Raw genomic sequence first — 14,040 nt, forward strand, 5'->3', positions numbered from 1 at the left:
TTGATGTAATACATACTAGTACAAACAAAAAGGAAGAAGACAAAGAGCAAAAAAGAAACACTAACAACAATCAAAATAATACTGTTGGTAAGTCAGCAACACATAAATAAATAAATAACAATAATAGAAAACATGAAAGAAGGCTGTGTAATACTGTGGGATCAAACTCACGGTTCAGGCATGGAAGGACAAAAAAGGCGAAGAGCAGCTGCTGACCACTGGGCCATAGCAGGGACGGATGTGACGCAAGAAAATACCACTTTCAGTGTGCATTTTGTACGTGATACGGCCGTTTTTGGACAACACAAGACGGCATCATTTACGTGCTACTTTTACACTGTGCATAAAAAGCGGCGTTTTGCACCCATTCCAGTTTGCTATTTATACCTGCTTATTTTATGATGTTATTTCCCTCTGTTCCCATCTTCTTTTCTCTCTAAACTCTCCTCTTTTACCTTTCTTTGTGCCCCTCCTTTCTGTCCAGTCCAACAAGAAAAAGAAAGAGATACAAACATAATCAATATAAATAAAGTTTAGCATAAAATACAAAAGAGGTTTGTATAAATATACACTTTGTGTGTCAGGAGATCCACAGCCCTGAGGTGACAGTAAAATCTGTCTAATCTGCTGAAAAGAAACGTCTGGTGACCCAGCCTTCTTAAACGCATCACTTATGGACAAATCTTTGAGACGTGAAAAAGTCTCACATCAGATTTGTGCATGAATGCAGTTCTGTGTTTGCATAGCAAGCGATTCACGCGTCATTTTCTAAAGATTTGTGTGTGTAGTTACTTTCATCTGTTGTCATTTTAACTTGTGCATGTGTAAATTGTATTTTTTTTTTATTTCATAATTTTTGCACACACACTAGGATTGTATGAGTTAGAAATTTAAGAATTACTTACACATGGCTCTGGGTGACCCTTTTTCTCTCCATACAGGATGGTCATTTGTGATGCACTCAATGAACTCAATATGGATATAAAATATGAAACATTTCAGTCACCATATCAGACTTTTTTTATCTTGAGCTTTATTTAAAAAAAAAAGTCAAGATTACGAAGTGGAAAGAGCCAAGAGATATAAATGGGTCAAATAAGCCTGAACCAAATGTTCAGGGTTCTATTTTAGTGTTGCTTCAACCCAAGTAATTTAATGTTTTTCAAAGCTTTAAATTTCAACCATTTTAGTCACAAATGTACCCAAAGGTAATCTGTACAACTTCAACACATACAGGAGTAACACATGACTGTGGTGTGTGAGCTGAAGTCATGACATCTTCCTCTGTGTTGGATCAGTTATCAGTTCAATATGTTTTCATGTCTCTTGACGGGTCAGAAGGAGAAGCTGAGGGAGTAGAAAATGAAGACAAACTCAAGTCAGAGAGCCAGAGGAGCTGCAGGAGGAGGATGGGGGATTTTAAAAGTAATTGTGCAAACAACACCAAAAATCTTTACGTTTTCATTTTACATTTTCAAATAGTTCCTCTGCTGTTCAGCAGGGGGCAGTGCTGCAGCAGAGAGGAAAGCATAACGAGCTGATCCTTGGAGCTTTAGACGCAGCAGCAGCAGCGTTTGGTTCCAGTTTCACCGTGTGAGATGACTGCACAGGAACGCAGGGATCTGCACAGGAGAACATTCAGCAAGATTTATTTTAGTGACTGAAGCTGACAGCACACTTTACTGTGACGCCACCAAATCCATCCAAGCACACGACAAACTCAGAGCCATAGCAGAAAGTATGACAAAAAATGTTTCTGGAAAGTTTGATTGTTCAAAAAAAGATTAAATGACTTCTCTTTTATATCTTGATATAAATTAGGAACAGCTCTCATTAAAGTGTCATTCCAATCCAGTCATCTTTTGGCTTATCTTAAGAGTGTTCTCTGTGCTCTTTTAATGGTGATGTTTTAGCCAAAATCTAAAAACCTGCGTCATTTTCTGCAGGGCAGTAAGAGTTCATCAGAAATTCATCTCTGAGTTTTGTAGGAAAGAGTAAGTTCTACATATCAGGAAAAAAAATAATGTCAAAATGTTCCCATAAATGATTTCATGACAGTGTAGACCTAACAACATTTCCTCATAAAAAGTGATTCAAACCAAACAAAAACAGAACTTGAAAAAATAAAGAAGCAGTTTTTATTTGAAACAAGGTTTATAGAAAGATGTTAAATTTTCCACTCCGATCATCTGATCTATTTCCAAAGTGTTCCCTGTGATTTTTTTTAATGATGATTGTACTGTTTTTAGGTTAAATATAAAAGTGTGTCGTTTCCTGGGACATAGTTTCTGCAGAGCAGCAGGAGTTCATTGGAAATTCACTTCTGAATTGTGGTCAGGACTGTTGATTAGTAAGGCTGCCCTCATTTCCCATCATCTTTTTTGTTTATACTCTGTCCCGCTAGCTTACAGCCCCTCAAACCCCAAGTTAACATTAGAGGTGAGACAAAAAGGATGATCAGTATTAGAGCTATCCACACGTCCAGTTCTGATCCAGATTCCAGCTCAGACCAGGAAAACAGAGACGTTCATGGAAAGACGTCTGCAGGTGGAATCTGGATCAGAACTGTACGTGTGGATAGCTCTAATACTGACCAGCACAGTCTGGAAACAGAAAGAAAAAAACAGGCCCTGATATAATGAGCTTGATGGAACCTTTCATTTATTTATGCTTTCAAACATTCTTTTTTTCGTTTTTTTTTTTTTTCATTTATTTCTTATTTTATTTTTTCCCTTTCTTTATATATTCTTCTACAGTAATTGGCAATGACAATTATGTTAAATTGTAGGACTTATTACGGGCCCTGCGACAGACTGGCGACCGGTCCAGGGTGAACCCCGCCTTCACCCTTCAGCAGCCGGGTTAGGCTCCGGCACCCCCGCGACCCCGAAAGGGACGAAGCGGTTGAGACGATGGATGGATTGACTTATTACGGTTATACTTGGATTTTATTAAAGCGTTTTATATGACATTCCTTTTCCGGACAAGAGGTGGCGCTGCTCACCGGGAAGCGCTGTTTGTCGACCACCGGAGAACCCGAGGAAGAAGGCGCGTAGACGGCTCGCGCTCTCATCTTGTGGTGAACGTAAACGATCTAGCTGTGGTGAGACTTCTATACAGATATTTGTGTTTGTTTTAGGGTGTCTACTACACTGAAGTTGTTCGAGTTCTTTTGTCGGACAGCGAATGCTGACGGAGTCATTCTCCTTCAGTTCTGGGTAATTTAGCCGCGCTTCCTGATGCTAGGAGCCTCGGCTTTGAGCCGGTGTCACAGTCTTTATTGTCCCCGCATAAACGTTCCGCAGTCATCGATGCGTTTTATTTGATGTCAAAGCTCTAAAATGATCTGAAAATGAAAACTGACCACCGGACGATGATAAATAGCGTGATTTTTGGGGGGAGGGGGTTGATTATTCGCACGTTAATACGAGCGAGCAGCACCAAAAGTAGGTAAATAACTTACTTTTCACAGAGGGCCACTCACAAAATGCTTAACAAAAGCTAAAATACAAGACAAATCAATAAAAAAATACATATGAATAATACAAGAACAATATAAAATACTAATGGCGGACAGGAACTCAAAGGTTGGGAGAAGGTAAAATAAAACTAGAAATTTCGCATTACCCGCGATAAGGCTAGTGTGAATGCTGTGAGCTGAGCGTGGCCGCTGAAGATGCTGATATTGATAGCTGAAAACGCTAAAGCAGATAGCTGAAATCGCTGAAGCTGATAGTTGAAAACTCTGAAGCTAATAGTAGAAAAAGCTAATAGCTGAAGTTGCTGTAGCTGACAGCAAGCTAAAAATGTTACCTAATTGCCAAATTAGCCTAATAAGCTGGTAAAATGTGTAATTTAGCCAAAATAGCTAGCATAAAGCTAAAATATTAGACTCAAAAATAGCCAGAAAACTGAAAAATAGGCTGAAATAGCCAAAACGGCTAGCATGCAGCTGAAATAGTAGCTAAACTTCAGAAAAGCCTAAAAAACTGAAATAAAGCCTAATTTAGCCAAAACAGCTAGCATTACAACTAAAGGGCCAAAAATGCTCAAAAAACCAGAAAGTGCAAAAACAGCCAGAAGAGCTCTGATATCAGCAGCTACATTTTTGGATGAATCCCAAATTAGTTTAAAATAACCCTTACATTTACAGCACTTATTGGGAAAAAAAACCTTCAGCACACTTGAAACAACTGTGGACTGCTTTTGTCAGACTGGAGATCTTTGTGTGTGTGTGAGAGATGGAGTGTTCAGAGGTCGTCATGGCAACGAGCACACAGAGGGAAACCCAGGTCTGCGTCTGCCTCTCATTGAAAATAAATGACCGGTACTTGGCCTGAACAAAAGCTCATATCTTTTGAACTGTTTTTCTCAGAGTAAAAGTAAGAACACCGTCAGAATCTAGAGATGTTGGACTACAGCTAGTGCAATTTTCATGTTTTTGTGCCCAAATACACAGAAGTACTCGCAAGTTAAACAGAAAGCACCTCCAAAAATCGTCTCCACCAAAAATGCATTCGACTTAATGGGAGATATTGTCAGGTTTTGCTGATATTTTCTAGCCACTGTAAGAAAACTACATGGCTCAGGGTTTTCAAAGTTGTATCGTCTGAAAGCCAGGAAAAATGCCTACATTTTGATGTCAAAACTTTTTCTGTGAGGGACACAATGGCTGAGTTTGAGCAGGTTGAACACACTTGATGTGCTTTCTTCCTCCCACTCCAACACACTCTTGTTCACTCTGCTGCTGGTTCCAACTGACACTAAATCTGTTTTGCTTTTCATTCATAACTGATAAATGACTCAAAGATGACATGTCGGCTTTGAACAGTGATATTTTAAAAACCGTAAGGAATTTTAAAAATAAAAATACAAGTCCAAGAGCCCAAAGTCTGCTGAACAGTTTAAAAGTTGAATGGTTTCTGTAGCTGAAAGTCTACTTGACTTCTATTGTTTTGTAGAGTTTTTTGCTGAAAAAGGAGTTTTTGAACATTCCGTAACCCATTTTCAATGGAATTAAAAAAGTGGTAGTTGGTTGAATAGTTTAAAAAGTTGAAGAGTTATGAAGTTGAAACTTAAGAGCAGCTATCTCCTAAGAGAGCTGAATATTTTGATAGCTGAATGAGCTGAATAGGTCAAGGGGTTGAAGAACTACGGAGCGACAAAAAACTTACAGAAGAAAAATGGATCACTGTAGTGCTGACACAGTATTCACACAATTAAAATATCAGCTAAAAGCTTTACTAAAAAGAAACGTCTTCAGTTGGCTTCAGTCTGACGCGGGGACAACGGGAGAGCGTTCCAGAGTTTGGGGGCAACTGAAAAGCAAGATCACCTCTGGTTTTGAAGCACATTTTTGGAACGATTCAAAGGTTCAGGGCTTCAGATTGCAAGGATCGAGCAGGAGTATAGGGCTGCAGAAGGCCAGAAAGGTAGCTTGGGGTCTGTCCATGCAAAGTTCTAAAAACTAAAGTTTAAATCTTAAAATCTGTTCTAAAACTAATGGGAAGCCAATGTAACATTGAAAGGAGAGTTGTGATGTGTGTGTGTTTATTGGCTCCTGATAAAAGTTTTGGAAAACTTCTGGAAAATCCTGTTGGCGTTTGGCTAACATGCACACTGCTGTATTCCCCACACGGATTTTACCTGCGTCCAAGGTTATTTTTTTTCTTGGCCACACGTTTTAAGTGTGACCAACATGCACATTGCCGAATTGCGCGCACACATTTAAGTGTGTCCAAGTGCAGTAACTCGTGTACATTCATGTTGGCCACATGTTTTAAGTGTGTACTAAATTGAGAATCAAGAATGAGTCTCAGCCAAAGTCTGTTAACTGGTGTTAAAATTAGACCTCTCATAGTATTTCAGATGTACTTTTTAAAAACTATGCAGTAAAAATGCTTCATATTCTTAGGAGTAGTACTCCTCAAAGTACAAAGTAGGGCTGTAAGGAATTTTGATGTACTAAATGTACAAACAAGATATATTCTCAGCCAAAGTCAGTTAAATGGTGTCATTTGTTGCACCTTTTATGATAATTCATAAGTGGATTTCTTAAAAACTATACAGTAAATTGTTCTATATTTCCAAGAGAAATTTTGTATAAAGTACTAAGTAGGTTTGTGAAGGATTTATAATGAACTAAACTGATGATTGGGATTCATTCACTGGTAAAATTAACCAATTTTATATCAGTGCTACAAGAGATTTTGCGATTTCATTTTCAAAATACAGAAACACATTAATGCACAGTCAATTTCACCTAATTATCCTATGCTTTAAGAGTAATATGCATTCATGAAGAACAATATCACATTCTTAAGGATTTTGATCCATCCTGGTTTCTCCCAAAGAGAACCTCTGTATTTTCATCTCTGCCATTCAGACTTTTTGTGCATCTGTGGTTCTCTGCATCTTTGCAGGTTCAACTATGGATTTGTTCTCTGGTCCGCTGGGCGCCGGCGTTTCCACTGGTCTGGGTTGTGGACTCCTCCTTGGATGGCTTCTTCGCGCCCGGTTGGGCCCCGCTCCACGGAGCTTTATGAAAGCTGTGGAGAACGGTGCAGTGGAGGCAAGTGTGATGGGAGAAGGAGGAGACTTTAAGATGGTGCTGGTGGTCCGGAATGACCTGAAGATGGGCAAAGGGAAGGTGGCTGCGCAGTGCTCTCACGCTGCTGTGTCAGCATATAAACAGGTCCAGCGCCGCGACCCAGAGCTTCTCAAACAGTGGGAGTACTGCGGCCAGCCCAAGGTGGTGGTGAAGGCCCCCGATGAGGAAACCCTCGTTGAGTTGCTGAGTCGTGCCAGAGCGGTGGGTCTGACCGTCAGCCTCATTCAGGACGCAGGAAGGACTCAAATCGCTCCAGGGTCTCGCACCGTCCTGGGGGTCGGCCCAGGTCCAGCTCATCTGGTCGACAGTATCACTGGGGACCTGAAACTTTACTGAAAGTTCTTCCTGAATGCTTTAAAGTTTCTTCATTGATAAACTTTTTTTCACAGAAATACATTTTTGAAGAATGCTATTGTTTTTGTGAAGTTCTGTGCTAAATGTCTTCAACGGGGAGAGTGTAACCATAAACTCTTGATTGGTTGATGCCACAAAATATTAAAGCATTTTCATGCTGCCGGTGTTTGTTGCTGAGATGAGGTACGTGTGATCGGAGGGAGCCTCACATGTTTCCGTGTTCTGAATCTGAGATTACGCCCATCCATTTTTTTTAACTCGCTATGTCCCTTTCTGAGGTTGCTGGAGCCTGTCCTGGCTTCTGTTGGGTGAAGACGGGGTACACCCTGAAGGTCATCAGCCTTCTGCATGGCCACACAGTCACTCACACACCCAGCTCAGGGCCATTTCTAATGTAGCCAGAGGAAACCAGTGCATGCACCAGAACATGCGAACTCCACCAGAACCCAGATTTGAGATGGAACCGCACATGGACGGGTTGATGCAGGCTCAGTTACAGGCCTGCTGTGGTGGGTGAAGACGTGGCGAGTTTACTGCCAAAACATGAATCCTTGTGTTTGGCAATAAGTGACCCACGACCATGCCGAGTTGTAAAAAAACAATCGGTCCTTTCCCAACTTGAACTTTCAGGACTTCTCCTAAGGGGCTCCGTTGATAGAAAAAGTGATTCTATGTTTCCATTGCCGTGTCTTCTGGTCATTGTGAAAGCATTTGAATACCAGAAATGAGTTCACAGGCAGCACCAAACAGACATATCTACCTATACCCACCGGGTAGATCAATCAAAAAAAAAAAAAAGGTTCTGAAAGGACTAAAGCTGTGTGCTGCACATGAGAGAAATCCATCTGTAAAGCCTTTTCTCACATTTGCACAGTCAAAGTAATAACTTGTTTTGTCATGTTATGACCAAAAAAAAGTTGTTATGAGGAAAGTACTTTACTATAATGTACTTCCTAGAGCATAAAACAACTGTTGACAAAAAAATTCCAGAGTGTTGACAGTTTTTCTATTTGACAATTAATTCAAAATTACTTTGTATTTAAATATTGGTAAGAAAAAACAACTAGTGTGTAAAAGAAAACAGTTATGACAGCTAGTTTGTGTTAAAAAGAAGTGTAGTGTTACCTGCCGATTGTATTGTATGCATAGAGTGGAATTCATAACAGGTTATTTCATCAAGAAAAAAAAAGAAAGATTTGAACTGAAATAACCACAGGCTGCTTTCTGTGGGTCAATGGTAGGGTGGGTCATTTTTGACCCGTAGGACAAAAGGATCAAACAGGATGCTAACATCACACAATATAAGGGTCAAAAGAAGTGGAAATTTTTACATTTACCTATTTAAAAACAGGTTAAATGAATATCCTAACATGTTTTAGGACTGGAGCCATACTCAGGCTTTTGGAACATGTGGCAAAGACGTTTCCTGGCTCCTAAACACCTCAACGTTCTCACAGAAGTGCAGCTCAAACATCACTGGAGAACCAGAAGGGGGCGCTGGTAGCCCTGCTGTCTAAAGAGGGAAGACTCAAAGAAAAGGTCTTACACAGTTGTTGACAAACAAGAAGCTTTTATTTTATAAGTGAAAAACAGAGCGGCTCTTATATTTATTCTGATCCTGATGATGCACAAATATGAGTGCACAATTTAAATCCAAGATAAATTTGATAATATAAGGAGTTAATGTTTGATTTCCTTTATACAGGCAAGACTTCCATAAAAACCTCAACCCCACCCTCCACACGTGTTCATACCAAGGACGAGCAGGTCAACTGTCAAAATTGGATGCTGGTGAGCACACACCGGGACCAAAAGAAGGTTCCAGAAGAATCTCTGGCAGTCAGTAACAATGACCAAACGGTGGCATGTTAGTTACAACAAAACAAAAGTGCAGTTCCCCTGAGGTGGAATGGTTTTCTGTTAAAGCAAGCAGAAACTTTCTCTAAAAAGATCTCAATGGGGAGACGTCTGCTGGAAATAAACCTTTCAGTAAATTCTGTTGAAAACATTCTCAGAGCTTCCAAAACGGGCTATGCCTGTGTGCGAGAGGGCGTGGGAGACGTAGTGTTTCATAATGGTGGTCATGGAAGCGGCAGTTGGTTCAATGATGCTGTAGAAAAGACCAGATTGTGTCTAAATATACAATGATTAAATGCATCTTACAGGACAGGAAAAGCTGCTCACATACACGAAAGAATCATTTCTTCTAGCAGTGCAAATCAAATGCTTCACAACAGAACTGCTTTTGTTTTAACTTGACAAGAGATCTGGCTCCTCCCACAAGACCCTCATTCAACAGAAACCATTTCCCACTCAGAAAAAACAAAGCCAAAAAGGAAATCAATGAGTTAATATGGAATGTGATTTGTGATTTGTAATCGTTTTGACAAAAATATAGCTGAGTCCTTCATGACAAGTTTAAAAAAAGTTTGGAAAAGAAAATGTTTTCAGTGATAAACTCCAGCTCCACACAGAACTCAGAGACAATCATCATGTGGAGAAGGACCGTGGGAGACGGATGTGGACAGAACAGGTGGGGGGTCAGGGTCTTTACATGCCGTAGCCGAAGCCTGGTTGAGCTGCCGGTTGAGTGTATCCTGGCTGGAAGCCGTAGCCGTATGGCTGCTGAGGGGCCACGGGTACGCTGGGACCCGCTGTCAGCATCAGCTGCGGCGTTCCTGCAACACAGAGGAAAAGCTTTAGCAAATCTTTTCTGACTTCAAAGCTTTACAGTCCCTCTCTGGTCTTCTGATCCATTTTCAAAGCGTTCCCAGAGGTCTTTGAAGAATAATTATGACATTTTCTGTCAAAATCATCATTTTGAAAAAGTGTCATTTAAGACAGAGTGGCAGGAGTGCATTAGAAATTCACTTCTGACTGGTGGGGGGGACCATTAGCTGAGAGCTCCTCGTTTACACTCTCTCCTGCTAGCTTACAGCCCCTCACATAAACAACCTAACATTAGCAGTGCAACAAAAATGGCGAGCTAAATTGGAGCCATCCAGCTGTACAGTTTAGATCCAGATTCCAGCTCAGATGAAGAAAACAAAGACATTCATGGATCTATTTGTCTGCAGGTGGATGCATCAGAATGGAGCGCAGCCCCGCCCAGGCCTATTTTTTTTACAACTAGGATCACCTGTCTGCTCCTGATTCACCACTATTTGAATGAGGAAATACTCTGATTTGAACCTACTTTTCATATTTGTCCATCTTTAGAAAAAATCCACAAGAACATGTTAAGAGGAGTGTCAAATCATGTTAATTGCAAAAATTACAGACAAATTAGTGCAAATTTTAAAATGAGGTTAAGCTTCTTTCTAATCTCTATTTTTGTGTTCTCAAATGACGTATGGTAAATGGTGTATACTTGTACAGGGCTTTTCTACCTTCATGGCGGTGGCTCTGCTGCTGAGCACCGTCACCACAACCTTCCACCAGAAGAAATGTGGGGTTCAGTGTCAGTAGGCGAAACGTACCGTGTTGCTGGTATGACATCATCAATGTACGACTTTGTAGTTCTTCACAGAACTAACCCAAACAAGCCCACAACACCACAGCTATTATCTATTACGTAGGGGATAAAGCCATCATAAATGAATGGGGTGTGTGGGTCACATGGGGCAGAAAACTGGAATGAGGTTTGTCAACAAATTGTGGTCAACATTTTTGGATTGCAAAGAGAAGTATTCCTGTGGTTTTTATGTGTTAAATTAGAGCCCTCTGGACCGGATGCTGTGATGAAAATGTTCAGAGAAGGAAAACTTGAAGTGCAGATGACATGACAACTTCTGAACAGAGAGAAGTAGAAACAGAGAGTTTTAGTTACCGTAGACAATAGGTTGTGTCTCTGTTGCCTGCTCCTCCTCTTTCCTCAGAGATTCTGAGGTTTCAAGTTTATCAACCTGCAAAACAACGAATAAATCTAGAATTAGGAACAAAAGAAAAGCAGAAGTTCGGAGGACTCGTGTTTCAGCATTCCAACAATGCATCACTGTGGATTTGGTACATTACTATACAAGTGTCTTACAATAATAAAGCTGCACCTGTTCAGATATTTGCATGAAGTAAGTGACCTGAATGTCATTAAAATGTTTGTAGTCTTGAGTATCAATTATCTGACACTAAAGGAGACTCTTGGAATGTCAGGAGAGGAACAGTGTGCAGATTTCCCCACACCAACATCCTTAGCTCTTGTGAATACATGATGGCATAAATGTAACCAGACAGCTGTCTAAATCTATGGAAACAAGTTCAGTACGCAGGCAGAAACTGAGATGAGCAAAATAAAAATCACTTTAAAGGAGCAGCACCAACATGTGGGTCATTTCTGAAACTAAAACAGGCTGCAGAACTATGCACTACTTTAAATGAGCATTCAGCATTCAGTTAAGTCTGTAGCCTTTTCCAAACATCCAACATTTCAAACAAACTACAGACAGAAAGTGAAGATGTCAAATGACTGCAAACAGAAACTGTGTCATGGTAGTTTCAGTGCAGCAGCAATGTGATGCAGAGGAAACCAGGCAAAGCCAAGACCTGTACCAACACATGCTCCCGAAAACACACCTCTACTTCAAACAACTGGAGTCTAAAGGTGCATTCACACCAAACGTGATTCGTGCCGCATAGGGGGCCAGTTTCTACGTTAAGTCAATGGTGCAGACGTGTATTGGCGATCTGAAGTCCCGCGTAGCAATTTGAGCGATGGGTGCGGTGCCGGCGCAGCAGTCTGCCAGCAGCTCGATTTGAGAAGCAAAGCACAAATAGAGCAGGGCGGCCAAAATTCAAATATCTGAAGTTTGACAGGCCGCTGCATCACATATGCCAATCAGGAGCTCAGTTTTGGGCATGTGACGTTTTCAGTGACTTTCACTCCTGTGGTGGAACTCACTCGATACGCCGGCAGACAGAGACACTGCGGGACGCGGATGCAGAGGCTCAGGCCTCATCCAGACATTAAAGAAAAAGAAAGGGAAAAAGTCTCCTAATTTTAGTTATTTCCCCCTTAGGTTAATACAAGACAGAGAGCCTTCAAGCTCAGTCACAGAGACACAGAAACACCATGGAAGCGGCTGTCATACAGACACAGCCCCTGGAGTGAGATAGAAGCCCCCAGTGCCAGGAATATGTTTTAATAATCACATAGACCCAAACATGGAGACCTGATTACTGATGTTTTTGTAGAACTCTTCTCAGTAATTAAACTTGATCTCTCAACATCATCTGTGTCTTCATACATTCTAGGTGAGAGATCCTTATCGATCATCCTAAAAACTTTAGCTGGTAGCTCCTCCCACACACCGCCAGAGCGTCAAGCTCAGGTAGGCGGTGAGCAGCGGCTTTGTCGTGCGGCATGTGAATTTGTGGTGCGAATGGCGCTCGTGTGAATACACCTTAAGGTTTTTAGCCACAGATCATCATTTCATCCTTGAACTCTGGGTTAACTCCGTACCTTCCCCTTTAAAGTAACATTTGTTTTGGTGGATTTTCTTCAAAAACCTTCCAGGGAAAACCTCAGCTTCCCTGTTTTCCCAGCAGACCATTTCAGTCAGAGTTCATGGTCTGGTTGAAAGTTATGTGCCTGAACATCTCAAAAAGAACAACTCCATTCCGGTTATATTTCAATCCGTGCACACTCAAGGTTTGTCGAGCTCAATACCAGCTCAAAACTTCTAGTTTTCACCTTTTTTTTAACTGCATCAACCTGGAAGGAAGAATGTGATGATTATCAGATATTTCATCATGAACCTAAACTAAGGAAAACTAACGAAACTAAGCATCACGTTTGAGGTTTGGCTGTTAACCTTCAGAGTCATCTCGGTCAATTTCAATCAGGTTTCAAGTGTCCACATTGAAGCTTGACACAAATTTTCATACATAGACTGCATGGCATTGTTTTTACATTGAAGGAAGCTCATAAAAATAAAATATAAAAGGGAACCACGCCTTTAACATACTTGATTTCTTGTTACTAGAACCAGAATAGAACTACTGTTAACTTGTTTGGACACGTTTATTTTCACTTTACTCTTTGGTGGGGGTGTAGGGGATCATAAAACTCACGGTTCGGATGAATTTTCGGATCAGTAAAAAATAACAGGGAAAAAAAACAGATAAAAGCCTAAAATTACTCTCTTTATAAGTTTCAAAACATATACTTTATTAAATACATATAAAGTACTTCAAAGCGTAAATTTACTCTCACAAATATTACATCAAAACATTTGCTCATTGAGGTATATTAATAAAAACAAAGTATCTTTGAACTTTGGACACAAACAAAAAACTAAAACATGTGGTTTCTGATTACATTTACATGTCTTGAAATCAAATCTACAAAAAAGAGAGACGAATGCTTGAAAATAGTTTTTAAATTACCAAATCTATCTGCAGTAACCCCAAAAATGCAGATCTTCTCTTATACCCCCACCCCCCAATGTCCAAATTAAATCCTAAATAAAACAGTTAAAATTAAACTGATTTATTGAAACTGTGGGAACATTTCAATATTTGAAAAAAATATTATCCGTAGAACGTATCCGGGTGAGGCACCGCCCTGCCTGTTTTTGCTGGTGATTTATGACATCTTTTGCTTGCCATACTGCCCTCCCCTGTTACAGACGGAGCAGCTGTAGTCGGTGTGTAAGAACAATTGCTTTTAATAATGCAAGGGGGATCCACGGTCCCCACGTGTGTGCCGAACCATTGCTACTGATGCGTAATGATCACGGATTATCAGTGATCCGTTACATTCCTACTCTTTGGTAAGTCAAAATTTAAAGTTGAAAAACAAATATAGATCTGAAAACATTTAACGTAAAACTAAATGACTTCTTAGCTCAAAATGAAGTAAATATGAATTTTTTAGGCAGTGAGTGGAAGCTGTATTAAAGAGCTACAGCTACCATATTTGGACTCATAGAACCTTCACTTGCGTAGAAGGTTCTTGTGATCAATCTGGCAATCTAGTGCAGAGATGTATTAATTGTCAATTGCTAATCATTCAAAAATATACTGCTCACAAAAATTAAAGGAGCCCTTTAAAGAAACACATTAGATACATCAGATCTCAA

At 40.3% G+C, this 14,040-nt stretch overlaps 2 protein-coding genes across 6 annotated transcripts in view; one reads left to right on the forward strand and one right to left on the reverse strand.

Annotated features, from left to right (window-relative positions):
• Positions 1-2,976: 2,976 nt before the first annotated feature.
• On the forward strand, positions 2,977-7,126 carry ptrh2 (peptidyl-tRNA hydrolase 2). 4 transcript variants are annotated; one of them, XM_024266823.2, is made up of 2 exons: positions 2,977-3,103; positions 6,423-7,126. In XM_024266823.2, the coding sequence occupies exon 2, from the start codon at positions 6,431-6,433 to the stop codon at positions 6,944-6,946; it is 516 nt and encodes a 171-aa protein (XP_024122591.1). In that variant the 5' UTR covers positions 2,977-3,103; positions 6,423-6,430; the 3' UTR covers positions 6,947-7,126. The 4 variants fall into 4 exon arrangements, with proteins under 4 accessions (XP_024122591.1, XP_024122592.1, XP_024122590.1 ...); XM_024266824.2 differs by having other exon boundaries at positions 3,081-3,218; XM_024266822.2 differs by lacking the exon at positions 2,977-3,103 and adding an exon at positions 3,332-3,446.
• Positions 7,127-8,517: 1,391 nt separating this feature from the next.
• cltca (clathrin, heavy chain a (Hc)) overlaps positions 8,518-14,040 on the reverse strand; it is a 43,434-nt gene continuing 37,911 nt past the window's right edge. For both annotated transcript variants that reach the window (XM_024262353.2, XM_024262346.2), the window contains 2 exons: positions 10,794-10,869; positions 8,518-9,642 (listed from right to left, as the gene is read on the reverse strand). In XM_024262353.2, coding sequence (XP_024118121.1) covers positions 9,515-9,642; positions 10,794-10,869 — 204 coding nt within the window. In that variant the 3' untranslated portion in view covers positions 8,518-9,514. The remainder of the gene's footprint in view (positions 9,643-10,793; positions 10,870-14,040) is intronic.

The sequence above is a fragment of the Oryzias melastigma genome, linkage group LG14, assembly GCF_002922805.2.
Source record: "Oryzias melastigma strain HK-1 linkage group LG14, ASM292280v2, whole genome shotgun sequence".
In the NCBI taxonomy this organism is placed as follows: Eukaryota; Metazoa; Chordata; class Actinopteri; order Beloniformes; family Adrianichthyidae; genus Oryzias; species Oryzias melastigma.

Bases quoted from the DNA above. Each gene is read 5' to 3' on its own strand.
- ptrh2 (XM_024266822.2), top strand. From the start codon at position 3,353: ATGAAAACTGACCACCGGACGATGATAAATAGCGTGATTTTTGGGGGG. The intron at 3,447-6,422 runs GTAGGTAAATAA...GCATCTTTGCAG, and splicing joins ACGAGCGAGCAGCACCAAAA to GTTCAACTATGGATTTGTTC.